This window comes from Lissotriton vulgaris, chromosome 3_1 (genome assembly GCF_964263255.1).
Source record: "Lissotriton vulgaris chromosome 3_1, aLisVul1.2, whole genome shotgun sequence".
NCBI lineage: Eukaryota > Metazoa > Chordata > Amphibia > Caudata > Salamandridae > Lissotriton > Lissotriton vulgaris.
This window is the reverse complement of record NC_141689.1, coordinates 733,823,105-733,847,564: the sequence shown is the minus strand read 5'-3', so window position 1 is coordinate 733,847,564 and position 24,460 is coordinate 733,823,105. Positions and strand designations below refer to the sequence as shown.

Below are 24,460 nucleotides of genomic sequence, written 5' to 3'. Positions count from 1 at the left end.
TGACTCCCCCTCACCCCGTCCCACCGCGCTTACCTGCACTGGCAACGACTTATCATTGGAGGTTTTTTCTGCAATTAAGAAAACTGCACCAGATCTTTACAATGACTTGCATTCCTATTTGCGGGGATTATTTCTCTTAATAGCACTGATAATTCTGTTTCTCCAAGACATTCAGCGGGAATTCCATTGTTACTGGAAGGATTTCCCCAACTGTTATCACTCTCTTGATCTAATTCAGTGTGTTGATTGTTCATATTATACTTGGTACATTCTTTGAAGATGATAAGCTTTTTTATATATGTTGTTTATCTCTATGAAAATATTAATCTCTTGATCCAATTCACCATGTTGAGTGTCAATATTATAGTTTTTACATTCTACAAAGATTATTCGTTTTTCAAAATACTTGGGGGCATATTACCAAGCAATAGCGATAATTATCGCTATTGCTTGGTTAGAGACAAAAATTCATCGCCGACCTGCAGCGATTTTTATCGCAGATAAACCTTGGTATTACCAAGGTTTATCGCAAATGCGATAAAAATCGGCCGCAATGCATGAACATCGCTGAAAAGTCAGCGATATTCATGCATTACCGAGCTAATGCTCTTAGCCATGTTATCCACATCCCATTGGATAACATGGCTAAGAACTGCTCAGGGCAGGTGTTAGCTTTTGGAGATATTCGCGCTTAGCGCGAATATCTCCAAAAGTTGGTAATAGGAGATAGCGATGTTAGCGACTGTTTCCAGTCGCAAACATCTTGGCACGCCCACTTTGCATGTCATTAGTGATAAATTTCTCTGACATGCAAAGTGGGGACCAAGATCGTCGCTATCTCCTACTAGCTGTCGCTAACTGGTGTTAGCGACAGCTAGGTAATAGGGAGATAATTTTATCTCCGCTTTCTTGGCTTTTAAAGCTAAAAAAGCGGAGATAAACCCCCTTGATAATATGCCCCATGGTCTTTTAGGCATAGTCTTTTCAGTCTATATATTTGTAACATCAGCAGAGTAATAGGCTCTTCTTAGAAGTGTGTGTTTCTAATACAATTTAAGTGTATGGCTTTAAGGAGCAGCTTTTGATCTAATTAATTTGTCTTTTCTTTCTAGTTATATAACGTAGGTGTATGTCCTTTACAAGCAGCTTTTTTTTTAACCCCTTGCGTGCGGGGCGTATTCCCCGCCTGTGCTGACTCCGCCTTGCGCGGGCGGAGTCATGACGGAACGGTTCCGTCATCAGCACAGCTCAACCGATGCTGATGACGGAACCGTTCTGTCATCAGCACGCAAGGGGTTAATACAGTTGTGATTGTTTATCTTGTAAGCACACTCCTGTCCAATAACTAAAGACATTGTATTTTTCTAATATAATCTGTCTTCTTTTAAGGTCTGGCATGAGATAAGACCTTTTTATTTTTTTATACATATATGTATAATATTCTTTTTTAAGGATCTTTCAGCTATCCATCTTAATCCATTAGTGTCTTGGTGTGTCATTCACATTTTGCTCCCGCCCACTACATGTGGCATAGGGCAGGGGGTGAACCCACTTCACCCACTGAATACCTTCATTTTGACTGATTGAATGTTGCTCTTTCACAAGCAGCACATCTGAAAACAAGTTAAGTCTTCCTAGTGACAGTGTTTATTTTGACTTTATTACTTTGGTGTCACCTTTGTGTGTACAGTCAGTATGCTTTCTAGCAGCTCTCACTGAAAAGTAGAGGATACATTATAACTTTTTCAAGTTTCTGTCACCTTTTGATTGTGTTGTACATTTCTTTTGGAGAGGCCTTTTTATCTGACTGCTGCTATTTAACAACTTGCCAACATTGTATCAATTTGAAACTTTCTTTCATGAAGTCAAATATTTTTTTTAGAATGCATGCAATTAAGAGCATTTCTAACTGCACCTCTATATGTCAGCTTGTATAAGTTTTAATTGTATTTTCATTGAGGACTGCAGTTGTTTTTGTGACAAATGTAATACGTGTGAATGCCTGCCTTTAAGTGCCTTTAAGTGCTTTCTATGCTCTTGTATGTCATATTTGTCAACCAATGTAGTCTGTACGTCTTGCCAGCCACGGCCGGCAGTGGGAGTACCTGCAGGGCAGTGACGTGGGGAGGGGCAGGGTGGGGGGTAGTAATGTATGGATTATGGAGTTTTACAGGTAAGTAAACATTTAAATAAATAAAACGAATTTCGTTGCACGCACTGCATTGCATTTGGGGATGCAGGGCGCACAACGAAATTCGTTTTATTTATCTAAATGTTTACTTACATGAGAAGCTCCGTAATCCATACATTACTACCCCCCAACCTGCCCCTCCCCCTCCTCACGTCACCGCCCTGCAGGTACTCCCACTGCCGGCCGCGGCTGCGTCTTGCTTGTAACACTTTCTAGTTGGCTCACAGTATTCTTGCATATCATGGTTATACCGACATTTAACTTTTCAATTAGTGAATACGATATATCACCATGCGTTGCTGTTCGTTACAATTTCATCTACTATCTATTTGTCTACACAACACAACCCATCTGTCTACCTATTTACCTGCTTGTCTGTCGACCTGTCTGTCTATCTATTTAACTGCCAGCCTATCTCCCTATCTGTCTTTCCGTTTCTCTGTCTAGTTACATGTCTGGTTGCCGATATACCTGCCTGTCTGTCTATCTTCCAGTTATCTATCTGTCCATCTACCTTCTTGTCTATCTACCTGCTTGTCTCTCTATCTATCTATTTATCTACCTTCGTATCTATCTATCTATCTATCTATCTATCTATCTATCTATCTATCTATCTATCTATCTATCTATCTATCTATCTATCTATCTATCTATCTATCTATCTATCTATCTATCTATCTATCAATTATCTATCCAACCCTACCTATCTTTATCCATCTTTGTACTCTTTCTAGGCAACTCAATTTATCTAACTATGGAACTTTGCAACCCTATTTGTCTGTCTATCTAATTGCCTGTCAGTTTGACTGTATCTACCTGTCGATCTGTCTGCATATCTTTATGTCTATGCAAGTCTGTCTATATATCTTTTTAACGTTGCAAACCTGTTTATGTATCTATCTATCTTTTAAAACACACCTATGAATCTATCTTTCTAGGCAACTATCTGTCTGTCAGGCTGTCTTTTTATCTGGCTGGCTACCTGTATTTCTATTTATTTGGCTACCTATCTTGCGATCTGGCTAGCTACCTATCTATAAAACTCTTTCAGTCTGTTTTGGCAGGCCTCTCTTTTTATCTATCTTTTTTTAACGCTTATCTATTTGTAATGAATTAAATACCCGCAAAAGGATAAGCTAAGAGGCTGCCAACCAATGACAGATCAATTGACTTTTTCTTTTTAGGTCTGATGGTATCCAAAACGTTTTCATTTTACTGAAATTATGAGTGGAACATAGTTAGTTACTAGGCTTTTTTAGCCAGACTTCATCTATTAGCTTGTTGTTGTGCATACCACACTTTTCTTCCACCCACTTCACCATGCATCATCGGGCAATGAACCAGTCCCTTTAACCATTGATTGACTTCACTGTAAGTTAACCGCATGCTGACCTTTCACAAGGATCACACCCACATACAAAGCATTTCTCTTCTGTGCTAGGGACTACAATGATAATGTTTGCTTTCTGCAGACTAAAACATCATTTTCCCTTCAAACATTTGTTTTTTTAACGGATGATGGCCCTGAAGCTTCCCCACCAAAACATTTTTCTAAAACCATGACAGAACAAAACAACATTTCCCAAAGCTAAAGGGTTGGCTGTCAGCCTCAGACTCCACGTCTTTGCCAATGCTTGTTTTGCCTTGAAAGCCTACTCCTGCCATTAACAAATAACCAATGTATTGCCTTGTTTTATTATTTAAACAGTTGTACAAATCCCTTCACACGAGGCATTAGTGTCAGAAATGATCATTAGCTGTCTATTATTTTGTATTAGTATAGTACTTGTTTACTGTAATAATTACTAAGTATCGCTACTACTTAAAAACCATTTCAATAATGGTCTGCATAACCGCTGAACAGCTGGAAATGAATACAAAAGCCAGGTCCTGATTTTAAACCGATGTACACTTTACTTTTATAGCATAGCACAGCACAGCAGACACCATTCACCAAGTTGCAGGTTCCATGAGGCGGAAAGGGGGAAAGAAACGTGGTCAGGGTGTGAAAGGGAGAATCAACAATCGTGCTCAACAAGACTCACTCAGGAGATTGATAATTTGTGAAGTCCATGCTATTTTGGGGAGAGCCCTTCTTTTGCCGAGTTCTTTTGCGCAAGCATGTCGTCCCAGCTAGCAGCTATTGGTTGATTCCTAAGGCCTCTGGCTTCTTCCCTTCTCAATTCCTGGCTCTTAACTGCAGCCCATTGTAGCACTGAATTCGTCACAATTCAACTGGTGCTGGGGTGCACCGCCTCCAATTTATTGTTATAGTGTACTGTAGGAGGGTCAGTTCTATGAAACAGGTAAGTACCTTGTTCTTTTTGTGTGTTGAAACAGGCCTTGTGCACAGGTACCCCAATTCTAGAGGACAGGGGTCCCAGGGATAGACACAAGTATACCCAGAACATTGAGCCAATATGGTTTCACTCACAAAATATTATCTATGAAAATATTGCCATACCAAAATACTATGACCAAAATATCGATGTCAAAAGTATCATCATCCTATACTTACAATGGTAAGTACAAAAATAGTGGAAATATATATCGTTGTCATTAATATCGTTGCATTAGATATCGTTTTTATAATATATACAAATGTAAACATTAAGGGGCCTATTATGATGTCGGTTGTAAGCCCTCCGACCTCAGGCCGTCATCGTCGGTTTCAATTCGGCCGGCTGATTTTGATTCAGCCGGTCGGAATTTAAACCACCCAGTTATTCCGGCTGGCTTCCTACGAGCTCAAGGAGTCGGTAGGCCAGTCGGAAGCGCACGTAATCCAAATGGACTGCGGTTTATGCTCTCCAGATTATGATGCATGGTTTTCACCAGGGTTTCCATGCTGGCCTTTTGGACATGGAAACCCTGTCGGAAAGCGTGCTTGGGGGCACCTAGCAGGGCCCCCTTTCCTCTGCGACCTCCAGTTGATGGCCGAGGAGGCACCTATGGGAGCATGTACTACGGCTGGTTTATGGCCGTAATACATACTCCATGGGGAAATGTGGGTATGCGACTGAACAATGACCTGTCACATCATAATGAGGATGTAGGAGGTCGGTCAGTCCCGTTTCCGAGACATCGTAATAGGCCCCATATTAAATATATTAAATACTAACATTAATTTTAATAAAAAGGAAATAGATTTAATGCACATTTCAACAGAAATAACAAACTTAAAAAAAGTTAAAGGCATATATATTAATATGTATATTAATATATATATTTACATATATCTAGGTAAAAAACTATTAAACTAATCATTTTAAATTATATTAATATTTCAGAATTGTTTTAATAATGTAATAATATAAAAAATATACAATTGATGGAGGTGGCATGACCCGCTTTACAAACGTACCAGCCAGCGGATTTCCAAGGCTATTTGGTAACATGAGTGAGAAAGGGAGATGAGAGAGGCGATCCTCTCTCTGGTAACTCCGCATTTTGAGCAACTATTATGGCGTGGCAGCATAACTATGCACTTTAAATTGAATAGTATGCACCTTGAACAATGGCATTTATTTTTCGTGACATTGGTGATAAAAAAACGCTATTAAGCTAAATGGAATACTGCACCATAGCACATTGTGGAATATATATTTTAGTGCATCCTGGGGGCTGTAGTTGTTTGTTGTGGGCCACGTGACCACAAGGATTATAAAAGTACACTCACCTGTGATCAAGGTGGTAACGCGTATTGAGTTCTCCTGCACATGTGCCTCCAATTGTAGGTTCTCTACCACCAACTCCATCTCCAACGTTGAACCAGATGCCTTATGCAATGTGTTGGACTTGGCCATCTCTGTAGGGACACCTCCAAACTTTTCACCTTCACCCCTTCTGTTTTCTAAGCCGGTTTTTGGATGCTGTGCACTTTACCACTGCTAACCAGGTCTATAGTGCTTCTGCTCCATTGCTAAAACATGGTAAAATTGGCTTCCACCCGATTGGCATATTTAATCTACTAGTAAAGTGGTGAACCATATACCCAGGGCTGATAAATGAAATGATACTAGTGGGCCTGTAACACTAATTGTGCCACCCACTTAAGTAGGGCCTTAAAACATGATTCAGTCTGCCGTTGCAGCTTGTTAAAATCCATCTTTACTAGTAAAGTTGGATTTTAAGTCACAATTTTGAAAATGCTACTTTTAGAAAGTTGGCATTTTCTTGTCCTAACCATTTGCAGCCTGTTTCTTGGTCACATGACTTGGTGTAGTTGGCAGTTGGCCTTTGTGCATCCCTCCCAGATAGCAGCACAATAGAGGAACAGGTTGTGCCTGGTGGGCCATCACAGGCAGGATGGGGGAGCTGCACACAGACTCACTTGCACTTCAGAGGACTGAGACCTGCTCTCACACAAACAAATGAACACTAGCCTATTTTGCCTGTCGAAAGACTGGGACCCCAGCAGGGAGGCAGGAAATTCCAGACACTTCTGTTAGGAGAAGCCTCTAGAAGTTTCTCCTACTTCAAATGAGGAACTAGGTATAACAATAGCACCCTCAGATCCACTCTTTAGAACACTCGTGGACCTGTGGATGCTACAGAAGAACGACTGCCTAGTTAACCTGCTGCACCGGATCAACCTGAACCTGCAACAGCACCTGCCTGAGACCTGCCCTGATGTCTGAAAGGGATTACTGGAACAGCACTTTTCATCCTAGGCTGAAGTGATTCAAAGGATCACATAATTGACCCCCTTTTCTGAGCTACAGGAACCCAACAAGCTTCAAAGCCCTTCCTACAACCGCTCAGCTGAACCTGCTGCACTGGATCTGCCTGGACCTGCAACTCGACCTGCCTGTGCCCGCCCTTCTGTCCTATGCTAGAGTGAGTTCCTGACACCCAAGAGTTGCCTCCCAGGTCCTTGACCCTTGGTGTGGCATCAGTTGAACTCCTCCTAAAAGAAAAGGAGGAATCCTAAAGTTTTTGGCTCTTTGCAAATGTGAAAGGGTCAGTTTGTGCCAAGATTTTGCCGACCACGCTGATCGCTGACATAAATCTATGGTGAACCCGACTCTTTGCGATATAGTGATTGCCAACGATGACCAGCACCATGAGATCTGCACTTTGAGCTACAGCATCGTCAGCCCATGGTGACTGCCAGCGGGAAACTCCAGCAATGACTATCTGCTATGACCAATAGGATCTCCGCACTACAGCAATGAACATATGTGAGGCCTGGCATGCTGTTTGCGCTACAGTGATGATGCTCATTCGCGATGTTCTTCATGCTTCTTGCTGTTTTCTCCCCATAGACTGGTCTCTTCAAGCTGGACTTTAGAAGGTACATTTTTCAGCAGCACTAACCAGGTACCTGTATCTGACCCACACTGCATTATGGTTGGCCTGAACTTGGAACTTTCACTTCGTCTTGCACAACCATATTACTGCGAGTGATCATTTGTGCTTTCAGGTGCTATACTTAGCTTACATCTTTGAAACTCTCTATCTCCAGTCCTACAAGGTGGATCATTGTTGATTTGGTCTCAAATAATTTATTACAGTTTACTCTATTTTTTTATAGTGCCGTGGAATTTTTCGTGTGCTATGTTTTCACTTTATTACTGCTTAAGTGCTGTATAAATACTGTAAACCTTGCCTCTAAGTTAAGCCTGACTGCTTGTGTGCCAAGGTATTAGAATGGTTACGTATAGGTCAATTCACACAATTGTCACTTGCGTTGTCACTCTTTGCTCCACTATCACCTAGTGCACAAAGCCCCCTTGGGTTGCCACCGCATTCTATGCTTACAGTGCTGCGTTAACAGTCTTGTATAAAATGTGTTCTTAAATATATGATGCTGTATGCACTTTCTAACAAACTGAAAAATGGAGTCTCTCTTCCTTTTATCTGTGCTTCTGTAATGTCTTGCACATACATATACACCTGCCGTTTTATTGAATCCGATTGAGATATTGTTGTGAAATACATATGTACGCCCAGATCTCAATCTGGTCTACGGGTTATACTCCTGTTGCCTTTCCCTAGCACCAACAAAGACACCCTTGCACCATAGTGCAAGGGTGCCTGCGTTGCATGGATGAATGTTTAGGTGCATGAAGATGTCCCTTCATGCACATAAACAATCAATAAAGGTGATTTGCTCTTTCTATGTGTGCCGCAATACCACAGCACACATAGAAAAAACAAAAACGTGGAGAAAAAAAAGTATTTCTCTTCTTGCACCATTCTAATACCTGCTCTTGCAAGGCGTTTGTTGTTGATGCTGCCTCAGATTTACACATCCTTGTCAATCTGGGGCAGCATCAAAAAGAAATGGGTGTTGTTTTGGAATGCCCAGAGCAACACCCATTGCATGACCCTTTAACGCAGATCTGGGTGAAAGGGTTCCATATTTACAATGTGGCATTAACCGCTTAACCGCAGCCGCAATTCCGCCCCGGTGCGGCGGTTTAGCAGAGTGGGTGGGGCCGCGCCGGCCAACGGACGTGCGCAACACTGCAAAGGTAGTGCGCGCGACGGCCGTTGGCTGACAGAAGCACGCAAGGGGTTAAGCCATGCAAAGTGGCATCGTGGAGGGCATTGCGCCACAGTAACATCTAAAAAAGTGACATTCCGATGGAGCAATCCTCTTGTACATACGTCCCTAAATATGAGCTGGTATGTGTGCTGCAGGCATTTAGGAAGCTACTATTTTGGCAAGATTTTGTTGCTAATTTAACCATTAACTACGGTTACTGAAGAAGCACTTACAATATTGAATCCATCCAAAGATTAAAGCAAAACCAAAGGGGATGATGGACGAAGTGTTGAACATTCCAAGCACTCACCCCCAGTCAACTGATCTGGGTTTAATCCATCATCATCCTTTAGCTCACTACCCCACCCCAGTTCAGACATGGCCATTTGAAAATCAGTCTGACCCTGTGCCTCATGGGAATAGTCCAGCCTGAACTGCCAAGCCATGTCTTCCCTGGACCGGAAACAAGCATCCTGGGACTGGCTTCTGGCTAATCAGCCGTCATTAGTCAGGCTAGCTTGAATCCAGTGGCAAAGTGAGCAAGGGGCCCACGTCTGGGAATACTCTGCCAACTTAGGGCGAACAAAGCAAACCAAAGATTGCCATTGATTATGATATGTTGCAGAATTTCATTGAAATTGACATGGATTGCCTTTATTTTTCTAACCATAATATTTATATCCACAATTACACTGGTTCATGTACTCTGCACTAAAACAGGGATTTAATGTATTAACAATGCTTTTTGAAATAATAATGTGGATTTCTTGTCTGTAGGCATCCTTCTTGGAAAGGTGTTCCAGTAATCCACATGAAATTTAAAGCACTAATGGCGGTCTCTGACATGACAGATCATTATTTGAATGCCCATCATCTCCATATAAGTGATGACAAATATAATGGTTATAGCGTGCTTGTCTTTCCTGCTCCATCTGCCCTATCTGGTAAAGTGGTTCAAACCCGTGCTTACCTATGGGCTAAGAAAAGGCTATTGGGCATTATTTACTGTTTGACCTGTAATAAAGATTCAGTACTGGTCTCCAAAGTAATTGGTGGGGTTCATATCTGCAACAATCATGTACCTATCACCCCTCCCACTCATTTGTGACCACTATGCCCCTGAAAAATCGTGTCACCTACTAATAGCAATACACATAAATATGCAGCAATCGGTAGACATTAACCCACCAAAACACACACTCACTCAACAGAGTAGATATCCACACACTAACGCACAAAAACACACAAACACACTCACACTCTTTTGCACACACACGCCCCTACACACACATACACACACACGCACACAAATACACATAATGTGTATGTTTCTGAAGTGTGAATGCAACCTGCCTGTTGAGGACTGAATTCAAGAATAGTTTGTCATTCTCTAGTGTGTTAGAGCTCATAGGTATATTTTCTTCATTTTCTACCCTGTGATTGTTGCAATGTGTGCTTGTGCATGAGGTTGAAGGTGATGTTTATTACAACTAGTGAATCATTTTGATGAATTTAATTATTGGTGTGTATTAAAAGATAATTCAAATTTCAAGGGCAGAAAAAATCGGAATTCAATTTCCATTTTCAATGGGCACAATTGGTCCAGCTCAGTCAGGTGATAGGTACACCGACTCTTGAAATGAAAGAAGAGGATGTATTTTCTGATGGGCTCAACCTACACACTGACAAATAATATTATTGAAGATCCAACTGATAATTGTCAGGATAGCAGTTATGGAATGTGAAAGAGGTAAATGGATTTCAAGGACTCAAAACATTTTCGTTCTCGATTCAAAGCAACATTTGTCAAATTAGATGGTAACTTTGGGGTACTTAGGTAAAATTAGCACAAAAGAAGCCAACATGTGCTCAGACTAGTCCATTGAAACAAGAGTACGAACGGACCCATTGAACAGTAAAGAAGACCTATAAATGGATGGTGGGTATTGACTCTGACCCACTGACAGAACGCTAGATGACAAGGATCCTTATGAAGGCGACAGAATTTTTGCATAGACAACCTCAAAAGGAAAAAACAGTTACTTACCCTAAGTGAAGATATGTGATACATTGTCATAAATATTTGAATGGGGTGGTACTTCAGAAAAAGTTCGCAAGGATTTGAGGCAGATATGAAATTTCTCAGATATATAAGCAGCCATCAAACTGTCCAAATTTTGGATTTATTTACCTCTTGGACTTGGAATTCTGTTGTTGCTCTAGCTCCCATTGCTGATATTACCAAGTTATATAAACTGGCATAGTGCTCAAACCTGAAACAAAATAAGAATACCTTATGAATTAGCATTAGACTGGCTTATCTTGCATTGATAATCAAAAATCAAGGTACTACTTTTCTTAACTTCAGGTGAGTGGTGCCTCATGACTCTGTTGCTGTGATTCTTCTTATTAGAAAATCTGAGCTAAAAGCAGGTGCTCTACCATTTTGAGGATGTCTATGCGTTGTATATTACATTTTACGGGGTAAAAGTGATGTGCTGCTTTATTAATAGTGCATTTGTATTCTCTTGATTAAGTGCTTAAGTGGCATGTTTAGAGTTTTTATTTTGTTGACAAAATCTTGAACATGCCGACGACTTGCATCACTGGTGCACACCTGCTGCCTGCATGGACCCCGTCAAAAGCCGAAATTCCACTAGAAAAGAGAGCTAACCCACCGTCTTCAAGCAGTTTTTGGGGTGTCTTCCACGGGGAACATTTTGAAAAATATTGCTAAAAATCCATGGGCTCTAACAGGCAATCAAGGGGGTAATAGATGGCAAGAGAAGGAGACCGTGTATCTTATACCGCATGTTTCCGTTGGCTGTTTGCTGACAGCCTTACTCATCTGCTGCAGCTGGGAGTCTATTTGAGTGCGGTTCCCTTGATTGCCTTTAGTTGTACTAATAAGGAAATCTACTTAGCTAAAATACACGCATAAAACGACCCAGTTGGCCTCGTAAAAAAAAAATACTTGTATACGCACTACTCACCTGCAATGGTCTCAAGGCGCTTGTACGAATACCGCTGTGGAACCCATCCTGGCTTTCCCTGTGAGGCGCCCACTCCTGGGCACCCCCAAGGCAGAGGCCAGGCATCTTTAGCATTGTGGGGGCCGTTGTGGAGATTAAGCAAGCTATTGCCCAGAGTTGCAGAGTGGGACTCCATGATTGGAATAGGCACCGAGGCGAGAATTATCCGGTCTGTGGAATTTTTTAGCCCAAGACCCGCCGAGGCGGGGAATTGAACCCTGGTCCCGGGCTAGACCTCTGCATCAGGGTCTGCCGCACTAACCATTGAGCCACACTTCGTACACACCTCAGCCAGCCCTCTCCATCATTTTTGCCAGTTTGTGGTAATATGGTATAGTTTCAGTAAATTATAACAGCAATTCTGTTGCCTCAGCCTGCTCTCACCTTTATACCAACAGTCTGTCGCCAACCCACCTACTTCATTCTAAGACCAGTATTCTACATTTCTTGGCTAACAGCTTGCCCCCATATGACCTCTTCCCACATTTTGGTCTCCTCTCAAACACTAAAAGGAGTATCAACAGGTGAGAAGTAGCAATGACGCAAGGGATAATTACGTGCACAGCAGAATGGCATGTCCATTAGTCGGGCCGGGGTGGGTGGGGGAGATATCGACGGATGATGATGAGGGAAAATTACAATGATGAGGGAAAATTAATTCCCCCCAACCTGGCCCCACTGCCCCACGACTCTTACCTGCTCGGGCCGCGGCTGCAGAAGAAGTAGGCAAACTGTTTAGTGCAGGGTGAAGGCTGTTCATATTATGGCCATCACCATTAAAGGGGCTTTGGTTTCTTGTAGAGGGAGTGGGATCTCCATGCAGTCGTTCTTTATAGATGAAAACTGCTTCCAATAGGTACTTTCCCACCCACGTGTGGTTGATTGCCCCCAAGAGGCCAGCTTTCAGTAAAGGATTCAGTATAGGAAAAAGGCTGTGTAGACAGGTGTCGCCATCTACTGGAGCTCGAATTACCTGACCAAGTGAGTTCTCCATGAAAAGTTGTTCACAGGGCAAATATTGACTGCAGCATAAGCTTCTTCACTTGCGTCTGGTTGACTACCCACAAGGATTCAGTTACCCGCAAAGTGTTTGGTAGAGGTTGGTGGCTGTGCATTGGAGGACCTTGGTTCACCTAAAGGGAGCTTGTGTGTGTCAATGCTAATTTATAATTTACATGATTCTGCACAATTTAGTACTTAGTTTCATATTTTAAATCCTGTACTGGTTTATAGAATTATTTGAACAGCAGGGGGCTTTATGATGTCAGTAGTGATGCCATTGGTTATGTCATCAATTATGTCATTTGAAATCTCATCACTAATGTCATCACTGATATCATTCAACATGTCACGAATGATGTGATATGTGATTTCAAAAGCAGTTCATGGTGGGGACACAAGTTTTATTTTGCTCAGTAAACAAATACATTGTGAATTTCAGTTTTTTTGCATTTGAACCCCGATGTTATGACTGATGTTTTCACTTAATATAATGTCACGTTAACCATTGCTTTTTCCAGTGACTTGTTAGTGTTACTTTTAAAGTTAAGTTAGAGATTATTATCATAAATAACTATAACTTCACTTTAACCTTTGCCTATAATGTCACTTTTATTATTTTTTTAATGAATTGCTGTTTTTTTAATGTATAGTTTTTACCATACTCAAACTCTGCAAGCGGACAATTGCTCACCATGCAGACCTTTGGCTTCAAGCAGGAGGTAAATGTTTGCGTAATTTGGCCGATTCTTTCCCACGGAAGGGGAAAAATGTGGAAATGGACCCGATATTCCTGGGGCTGCATGTTACTTCCTGCTAGACCTGGCATCCTTGGTGTGGTTTTCCCCTGACTTTTTGCCTTCTGACCTCCTGTTTTGCTGGCTTCATGTATTTTGGCTTTAGGATTGTGGGCACTTTACTACTGCTAAACAGTGCTAAAGTGCATATGCTGAGTACTCAAAACATAACATTGGCTTATCCACAATTGGCATATTTTATTTACTTATAAGTCCATCGGTAAGTGCAACATATGTGCAGAGGGCCTGTAAATTAAATGCTGCTAGTGGTCCTGCGGCACTGATTGTGCCACTCACTCAGTAGCCCTTTAAACATGACTCAGGCCTTCCATTGCAGAGCCTGTGTATGCAGTTTTCAAACTGCTATTTCGACCTGGCAAGTTAACCAACATACCAGGCTCAAACCTTCCTTTTTTATTACATGTAAGTCACCCCTAAGGTAGGCACTAGGAAGTCTCATGGGCAGGGTGCAGTGTATTTAAAAAGTAGGTCATGTACTTTCAAGTTTTTCATGTCTTGGTACTGAAATATGCGTACATTTGTTTTCACTACTGCAAGGCTTATCACTCCAGTAAGTTAACACTGGCATTGCCCTAAACACCTTTTATGTGTGATTTCCAATTGGGAGCAGATAGAACTTTGGAGTTTGGTGTTTCTGGACTCACAATTTAAAATTACAACTTACAGTGCAGTTGGATTTTAAATTGTAAGTCTGAAAATGCCACTTTTAGAAAGTTGGCATTTTCTTACTATAACCATTCTGTGCCTCTGCCTGTCTCTGAATACAAGCCTGGGTTAGGTGAGAGCTAGGCTGTGTGCTCTGCCTCTAGAAAATTACACAAATGGAGCTGGGGTGTGACATTTCCATCCTTATGGCCCATCAACAGGCTCTTCCTGAGGTAGAGTGGGAGGGAAGAGTTGACACTTGCACCTGAATGGGGCTGTGTCTGTCCACACAGAAAGGGCTGCTTACCCCCCTGTAGTGAGTCTGGAGCCAGGGCAGGAAAGGCAGGGACCTTGTGATCTTCAAAGGCCTCTTTAATGTCTCGCCCACTTCAAAGGAACATTTGGGTAAATGTACTGGACCACTGACACCACCAAATCAGAAGTCTACTGGAACTAAGGATATTCTGCCTGGAAGAAGAGCCTCTGTGTTGTACAAGGGAATACCACATTGCTAACTGCATTGATGTGTTGACCTGCTCCATGCTAATTGCTGTGCTGTAGAAATGATTGCCACTCTGCTACTTCTCTGCTGCTTTGGCCTGCAGCCTGCTGCTTTTTGGCTAGGAGTCAGAGGGACTGGAGCTGCTCTCTATAGCCTTTAACCCAAGATTCTCCAAGAGTTTGTTGGCTTGCCTCCTGTTTTCCGAACGCTGGGACACACAGGACGTCTTGAGACTCTGCTGTTTATGCTGGACTTTGTAGGTAACGAACAATATTACAAAGATAGAAATACGTAAAAACAACTGAGTTTTCACACTGTTATTTAATCACAATGTGTTTTTCAATGCAGTATATTCATCACAGTCAAATAATTACGATAGTGCCACAGGGATGGGAAGGGTGGGTGAGGGGAATGTGAATATCAGGGAGGGATGTGCAAAGTAGATCATTAATACAACAAATAAGCAAATAATGCATCATAAAATGTATACAACAGATCGATCTGGCTTAAAGGATTAGCCAGTAGTACAGTCAAAGCACTCAATGCTCAATGGAAAGTCCAGAACGCCATGCCAGCGACATAAGTATTACTCAATATGTTGATGGGAGCGCAAGCTGGTTCGGGTAGGTATCGTCGACGTTTCAACCCCTAATTTAGAGTTAGGTATACACGTCCTGTCTGCGCGCGCTCCACTTGTGTTTTCAGAAGAGATTTGTTTCCTTCGACGGTGTACCGTTCCCAAGTTTCAGAAGACCGTAGATGCGGCTCAAGGGATTTAACTAACAGATAGCAGGACTGCATTTCTTCAGTGACGCTTCCGTAAGGTGTCAAAGACCGCTGATGTGGCTGTTCGCCATCCGTCCTTAATTTGATCTGATGTGCTGTGACTACATACTACACCCTTAGAACACTGGTACAATGTATTCGCCATTTGCTTGAAGAATACAGGGATCGCTGTTGCGGCCTGTCCTGTAATCATACAACCAACTTGATTCAATAAACGTGAGCTTTTTAATTACTTGCCCCGCCTCACTCAGCACGTCTTGATGAAGACCCCGCCCTTAAGGTTTTACGTGTACCTAACCCTAAATTAGGGGTCGAAACGTCGACGATACCTACCTGAACCAGCTTGCGCTCCCATCAACAAATTGAGTAATACTTATGTCGCTGGCATGGCGTTCTGGACATTCAATTGAGCATTGAGTGCTTTGACTGTACTACTGGCTAATCCTTTAAGCCAGATCGATCTGTTGTATACATTTTATGATGCATTAATTGCTTATTTGTTGTATTAATGATCTACTTTGCACATCCCTCCCTGATATTCACATTCCCCTCACCCACCCTTCCCAACCCCTGGGGCACTATCGTAATTATTTGACTGTGATGAATATACTGCATTGAAAAGCAAATTGTGATTAAATAACAGTGTGACAACTCAGTTGTTTTTACGTATTTCTATCTTTGTAATATTGTTCGTTACGTACAGGGACCCCTTCTCTATGTACCTATGAGCACCCAGGTCCCTGTGACTTATTTGGGTAAAACCCCCCTTTGTATAGATGTTTATGCTGGACTTAGCAATCTGTGAGTCCTATTCTTGCCTGAGGTGCCCTCTGGAGTTCTGGGACTCAGAAGTGGGTTCTGCGCCTTTTTTTGTAAAAATCAATGCAGTGACACCTTTGCGCCTATCAGAACCAACGCAGTGACCTCTAACACCATGCCGATTCGATTATGACATGGGTCCTGACTGCGAGGTTCGATGATGACAGAGAGCTGATCCTCTAACACCAACTGCAAGGCTTTACATTGATGCAGTGCTGATCCTGCGACACCGACTGCAAGGCTTGGCGCCAATGCATCAACCTGACTCTGTCAGAACTGATGCAGTAAAGCCTTCAATGCCTGCTCCATACAAGGTACTTTTTCAGCGACCCTGCGCAGGTTCTAAAGCCGGCCTGCCTTCCATCATGAGCATCCTGAATTTTGGATTTGTACTGGTCCCTTGTGACCTCGAGTAATCTTTTGACCGCTGGTAACCCCTAAACAATGTTTTTCCATTTAATATTTAATATGTATATCTTATGTGCTACTTATTGGATTATTTTGGTTTCAGTCTTGTTGTATTCAGATAACTATTCTCACTTTTTCTAACCTGGTGTGGAGTTATTTTGTGGTGTTTTCAGTGTGTTACTGTCATTTAAGTGTTGCACTAATACTTTACACATTGCCTCTTATGTTAAACCAGTTTGTGCAGTACTTTACAGTAATTTGGTGTACACTACTATCCACATCTAGGCCAATTCCAATCATCTGTGATCCCCATTGACTTTTTCTTTCCCTACTCTTTTCAAATTGCCATTTTCTCTCTGATTGGCATTGTGGCTTTTTGTTCTAAATCATATCTCTGATTGGAGGTCCCATGACTGCACATACACCTGCATGTATGGATTTTGAGTAATTCAAGTGGGGGAAGTATACAGTATAGCAACTCAAAGATTTGTGCAAGGAGTTTGAGGTTTCTACCAAAGGCTTCACCAAGAGAGTGGCAGGATAGAAGCTGGGGTGGCAGAACATATGATCCCCCAGGAGGAGGATGATGAGAAGAAAGAGGATGATGATGAGGAGGACCAGGATTCAGTGGAGAGAATCTGAGACTGTCTGTGGGTCAGGGATTGATATCTTGCATGGAGCAGTGGTCCCTCCTGGGCGAGGGTGCAACATGTCCTCTAAGGGTCTGTCCCCAGAGGAGATGGAGGATAGGAGAAAGGAGGGTAAATTAAAATAGGAGATGGCTAAGCTCATATTGGAGAAGGAGAAGGCCTTAGAGGAAAAGAAACAGACCTTGGAGGAAAGAAATTAATCATAGAGGATAAGAAGATGATGTTGGCTTAGGAGTTGAGCCTGATAGAGCTAGACATCAAGGCCATACAGGTGGAGTCTAGCAGTGATGGTGGTAGCAATTCATCCGTGCCCTCTGACAGGAGAGTCCATATACCCTGATTTTCTGGTGTGAAATGACATAGAGAGATGGTTTGAGGCATATGAAGTTGCAATTCAAATGCACAAGGCACCTGAGAAAGACTGAGGGGCTAGTATTTGCAAACATATCCCTAGTGAGGGGGACACTCTACTGGCCCTAGAAGGGTGCCAGGATGAGGTATAACCCCCATGAAGTAGGCTCTGATTAGAAAGTTTGGTTTGAGCCCAGAGAAATATAGACAGAAAGATTGTGTGCATTATGTTTGCAAGGCTCTGTATGGTTGGGTGAAGGACAGTGAGGTAAAACATTTCCCAGGGCTGTATAATTTGTTTGCAACAGAACATATTTCCAGATCTGTGCCAACACATTGTTGATAGCATAGAGCTAGCTAAGGAGGCAGACAGCTGGGTCAGCACCATGGTCCACAGGAAGGTACCTGGAGTGGGGGATCACCACAAGCGTGGGCAGGATACTCAACAGAAGAAGGGGGGACAAAAAGAGCAAGGAATTCTTTAAAGGGCCCCAAAATAGTCCTGTGGTCAGGGTTTCCAGACCCCTGCTGAAAAGACGAAATGGTACCCTGCCTGTAAGACTGCAGGGAATGCTTCCATGAAGTTCTATAGGTGCCAGCACAAAGGGCACTACAAAGGGGATGGCAAGTGTCTCAAGTGGGCACAGCCCCACATCAGTGGGCTGTCACTGGGGTCGGCTAGTGTAGTGCTTTGGAAGGAGATGGCTGTAGATAGTGTTGGCCAGAGTGTACAGTGGACCCTGGCATCTCTGGGTGATGGAGAAATGGTACAGAAAACCCACATGCCTGACTAGGGAGTACAGTCATTGGGTATCCATCCACAGGTAGAGGGTGGAGGATATGAGAGACACAGGAGCCATCAGAATAATCGTCAGGTGCCATCTGGTGTCTTCAGAGCAAATAGTCCCTAACACGTTCTATCAAGTTATTGCTGCTGATAACTGTGAGAGCCACTACCCTGTGGCTCTGGTTCCGTTTGACTGGGGTGGTTTCAGGTCTTCTAAAGGTAGCTATGAGCCCACCCATTCCTGTGGATTGTCTGCTGGGTAATGACCTGGAGTACACCTTCTGGAAGGAGGCAGAGTTCAGGCCACACCTGGAGATGAGGGGGTTGCCTGGTCCATGGCAGCTCATGAGGATGGTCAGAAGGACCTGGAGTCTGGAAGAATGGCCCTGGTACCTGCCAAAAAGAGGAAAGGCAATGGCCCAGGGAAACCCGCTCCTGAAATTCCTACCATCCGGGACGAGGCAGAAACCAAGGGAAAGATGTATCTGAACTGGGGGAACCTGCCTGAGCTGACCAACTGGCAGCAGGAAGGGGTAACTCTAGGGAAGAGTTCTGCAAGGAGCAGAAAGAGTGCCCTACTCTTGTGGGTCTTTGGCAGCCGGCTAAAGCCCAGGCAGCTGGTGACTCCTCTGGCTAGCACCTGATCTACTAGGAGAATAATCTCCTGTACAGTGAACCTAAAGTTCCTGAGCCTGGTGCAACATGTGTGTTGGTAGTTCCCCAGGGCGTTAGGACCTTCTTACTGGATCTGGCTCATGATGCTCTACTTGCAGGTCATTTGAGGCAAGACAAGACCTATGAAAGGCTGTCACACACTTTTATTGGCCTCAATGAGGAAGTCCTCAAATGCATTCTGTAGGTGCTGTCCTACCTGCCAGGTGAGAAGCAAGTCAGGGGGAGGTGCAAAGCCCCCCTGCAACATTTCCCTGCCATTAGCACCCCTTTTGAGTAGGTTGGCATCGACATTGTGGGGCCTCTGGATCCCAAGACAGCCATCAGCAACAGATTCATTCTGGTCTTGGTGGATGATGCCATCAGGGGCCCAGAAGCTATTCCTCTTAGGACATTCACTGCGCCCACTGTGGCCAATGTTCTAATGGGGTTCTTTACCCATGTGGGTTTACCAAAGGAGGTGGTATCTGACTAGGGTACAAACTTCATGTTCAAACAACATGAAGTCCATGTGGAAGGAGTGCTATGTGACCTATAAGTTCACCACTCCTTACCACTCCTAAATCAATGAGTTGGTTGAAAATTTCAAACGTTCCTTCAAAGGCATGATTATGGGTCTACCTGAACCCATGAGGCGCAACTGGGATGTCCTCCTGCCACGCCTTCTCTTCACCTACAGGGAGGTTCCACAATAGGGTGTAGGGTGTAGGGTTCAGCCCCTTTGAACTTCTATATGGACACGTCTTGAGAAGGTCTCTCAGTTTGGTTAAGGAAGGCAGTGAGCAAGCTACCAAGAAGCCACCCCAGGATGTAGTTAGCTACATGCTGGCGTTCTTCAACCAGACAGCCTGCTCCTGAAAGCTCGCACAGCAGAACCTGGAAGCTAGCCAAGAGGATATTGAACGATTGTACGACCAGAATACCACTCTGGTTGAGTTTCAGCCTGGTCAACAAGTGGGGGGAATTGAGCCAGTTGATCCCTGAGCCCACAAAGACCATTGGTCTGGACCTTATGAGGTGAAGGAGTGCAAGAGTGATGACACCTATTTGGTGGACCTCAAGACTCCAGGGAACCCTTTGAGGGTCTTGCATGTGAACCTCCTCTGGCCCCTCTTCGAGAGGTCTGAGATTACCATGTTTGCGGTTACTGATGAGGAGGTGGAAAAGAAGAGAAAACCTCTCTCCTATCTTCCAAGGTGAAGGATGGGTCAGTGGAGGGTGTCAGCCTCTCCCCTACACTGACCATGCCCAGCCCAGTGGTGTTGGTCCCCAAGGCTGTCCCTCCAGGTGTCACACCTGAACTTAGGTTCTGCATTGGACTACTGTGGGATCAATGAAGTCACCTGGACTGACGCACACACCATACCCAGAGCTGATGAGCTCATTGATCAGCCTGAAGCTGTCAAGTCCCTCAGCATGTTTGACTTAACGTCTGGGTCCTGGCAGATTGCCCTGACCGACGCGGCTAAAGAAAGCTCAACGTTCTCAACACCAGAAGGGCACTCCTAGATCCAAGTCATGACTTTTGGTTTGAAGAACGCCCCAGCCACCTTCCAGAGGCTGGTCAATCAGGTCCTGCCTGGGTTGGAGAACTTCAGTGCTGACTACCTAGAAGACATTGCAGTCTTCAGGTCTAGGTGGGACCACCACTTGAACCACCTCCAGGAAGTGCTTTGGGCACTGCAGAGAGAAAGCCTGGCTATCAAGGCCAGTAAATTGACACCATTCTGGCTCGGGATCCCCCCCAAGACCCAAACATAAGTAACAGTCTTCTTAGGCCTCACTGAATATTACGGGATGTTCATAAAGGGGTATGGCACCATTGTGGCACCCTTGACAGAGCTGGCTTCCAAAAAGCAGCCATTTCAGGTGACCTGAACAAAGGTGTGCCAGAAAGCATTTGATGCCTGAAAGAAGCCATGTGCATTGCACCCCTGCTCCAGGCCCCCGATTTCTCCCAAGAGTTTGTTGTGCAGAGGGATGCCTCAAAGATCTTTAATTGGGCAAGTTCCATAAAGAAAAATTGAATAGCGGCCATGATGGACTGGGAAACCAATATGCCAATCAGGCAGTATGACAAACTACCTTCTGAAGGGCAAAACAAAGTATCCCTCCCTGGTTCTTGCAGCACCCTGGAGGCCTCCCCAGTGGAGCCACCATTCCCAGCTAAGTGTAGGTGTGTTCGCCCGCAGTACCCAAAACAAGGGGAGGGACGGAGGTGTTTCTTACTGCAACACCACAGCGTGCTACGCGGTCACTCCTGACAACATAATTGGTTATTGCATCTGTTCTGCGCTTTTATAACCTTCAGATATGTTAAATCTCATTGGAAGTCATCTTCCAAATATAAGAAATACATCATTGCTGTGTCAGCAACCACATTTTATCAATGCCATACCCGCAAAGTGTGCAATTATGACATTGCTATCGAGCCTCTTGTACAATACCAAAAACAAAGCAATAACTAAACATTTTGCATGTACCTTCATTTTGACTGTGTGTCTCAGAATATCATTGGAACAAATGTTGTGTTTCTATCACAATATTTCTGGCAAACAAATGTGCTATACACAATATGACATCAGTTGATGGTCAAGATATTTTAACAAGTATCATGAGAGCAGATGTGACTTGCTAACCTTTTTGTGTGGGTCAGAGTCCCCAAACAGATAATGGCCACTACCAAGTTCTACAACAAATGAGGTTGAATGCTGATACATTTGATCTAGATTCACGTCAACCTGGGTGCCTTAACACTGACAACACACAATCTGTGTGTTTGTAGAGATCATGTCTCTTATGCTGTTGAATTTGTAATTGGAATTAGACTTGTTTGAAATGATGAGTTTTATTAGGAGAGTGTCAGGCTTCAAATTCATCATCTTGCTCACTTGTAGTGGAAGTATAAAGTTCTAGTCTCTGGGCTCTACCTTCAGTATATCACAATTTATACCATGTTTTTACTGTGAATAATTCACACAACATAATGTTTTAGAGGGAAGAGTCAAGAACTTGAGTAGATTTTAGCATATCGATTCTGTTCTTTAATGTTTCAACATTTTTCTTTATGGCTAAAATAATAATAATGAAAATAGACATTTCAGTGGTATTCCTTTAGGAGTACTCTGCTTCATGGGGTCCAGGAGGATTATTGTCACCCAAGTCTGATTATCTTGAATGGTCACAAACACTGTAAATTCTTAGTCAAATAGGACATAATTTGACCATGGCTTCATTTAATAATAAACTATAAAAACTGAAGTGCCTAATCTGTTTTTATGACTCATACTATACTTGAGATCACATGGAATGTCATCATGTCATGTTGCCACTGGTAGATTTCCTTTAACTCTTCGACAGTGCCAATGTGCACCTGCAGGGGTGAAAACGGACAGTCACATGTGAACATCTCCCAAATCTTAACTAGTAAAGGTCCGCACTAGGAACATACAGACCTGCCAGAGACAACGTGTATATTTTTCTGGGTTTTTCGCACCCTTTACCCAGAATCAGCACAAGATACCTGTACTACTATTATGGAAAGCTTTTATGAGAAGTCAGGCTCATGCAGAACATATGCACAATAGCAGGGGCAAATGTCAGAGTTACTCTGGCAATAGAAAATATGAAGAATGTAAATATTATAAACAGAGATAATATGGTATTTGATAGAAATCGGGTCTCTATTTGGTAGAGGTATGCACCCTGTCCAAGTAGGGAGGGCACTTCTAGTCAGGGTAAGTCAGTCACACGCTTAAATTAGCCTGTGCTCACTCTCTCGTAGCTTGGCACAGAGCAGTCAGGCTTTACATAAGATGCAATGTGTAAGGTTGTTGTTATGTGGATACAACATCCCAGTGAAAACACCACAAAAGGTCTCCAGAATGAGGTATGAAAATAGTATCTCTTTTTTTCTTCAAAACAAGATAAAAATGATAAGAATCCAATTAAAGCATCTAAAGTAACAAATATATCAAGACTGTACAAGGCTGAAAGAGCCCTTGCGCTTTCAGTATGTTACGCTGGGGAAAATGACAGCAATCCACACCATAGATAGAGACCATTCTTTCTTCCAGGGTCATTGTGAAGCAATGCTTCCAAAGTTATTACAGTTAAAATGCAATGTCAAGTTTGCATGAGTCTGATCTACTTGCTTCATTCGGTGCTGCCTGTGAGAGCTTGCTGGTGGGTGGCAGGGACCTCGTAAGCCCCGGGGTGCACATACCTTTCTTGGGGAATTGTAGTGGTGCCCTTGGCATTGGGATCAGGAACCACGTTGCTGGAGTCTTCCCTTGCTTGATACAATGCAGTGACTGGAGTCACGGAGGGCAGACATTCATATTTCCTTGATGCGTGCAGAGTGTGTCTGGTGCAGGGCTGCCTTCAGGCACTGCAGCTTCAGCGAAGTTCACAAAAACTATGGCCTGAGGTCTAGCAAGCAGACACAGCGGTTCTTGATCGGTGCACTGTGCTGAGGCGTTTAGCTGCCCAAAAGCGACTGCCAACACTCTGTGAAGGCCAGGGACTGGTTAAGGGCAAGTCAGGCAGAGTCAGACTCCAGATGAGCAGAGCCTAGCAGCGGTCGTTTGTTCAAATTAAATCTTTGATGACCCTGGGATTTCCTGAACAGAGGGCAAGCCAACAAGCCCTTGGAGGTACTTAGGTTCTACTTCTGAGCAGAACAGAAGGGACTATTTTACAGTGCTCTCCGAGAGACAGGACTAACTTTTCCTTTGTTCTTCCCTTTGAGGTGACCCCATGCTGGTTCGTCCTCTCCTTTGTAAGATTTGATCTAATTTGATAGCTTATTAATTGAAGGATACACATTCTGATTATAAAGTGCTCAGGGGTGCTCCTCCGTAATGGTGGAGGAGCATCGCTCTACTCGTAAGAGTCAGTCACAGAAAAATAAAATGATAATGAAATAATATAATTTTATATTACTGTGACTGGCTCTGACATGCATGCAGTTTGGGGCGGGCCAGGCCATGACAGGCAGGTGGTGGGCACTTAAAAGTGCACATGTATGCTTGTCCAGATGTCCTAGGCCAGCCAAACATACATGCACACTTGTATTTCTCAAACCCAGCTGTTTTTACAGACGGGTTAGAAAAAGTCACAGCCTACAGAGCAGTGTCTGAGTGGCAGAGCAGGCCTCTCGGACCAATCCTGGCGCTGCTCTCCCAGCAGGAGAGCAGTGCCAGGATTGGCTAAGCAGCCTACGTCTTCCCTGAGACTGCTGGGAGAGCTGAGACGGACAGTGGAGGCTGCGGCGAAAGGTACGTTAAAAAAAAAATCATTTTCTCT

At 43.4% G+C, this 24,460-nt stretch overlaps 1 protein-coding gene across 1 annotated transcript in view; it reads right to left on the bottom strand.

The window, feature by feature from the left end:
- LVRN (laeverin) overlaps positions 1-24,460 on the bottom strand; it is a 648,183-nt gene that overhangs the window by 2,399 nt on the left and 621,324 nt on the right. The window contains exon 19 of the mRNA XM_086961059.1: positions 10,876-10,957. Coding sequence (XP_086817185.1) covers positions 10,876-10,957 — 82 coding nt within the window. The remainder of the gene's footprint in view (positions 1-10,875; positions 10,958-24,460) is intronic.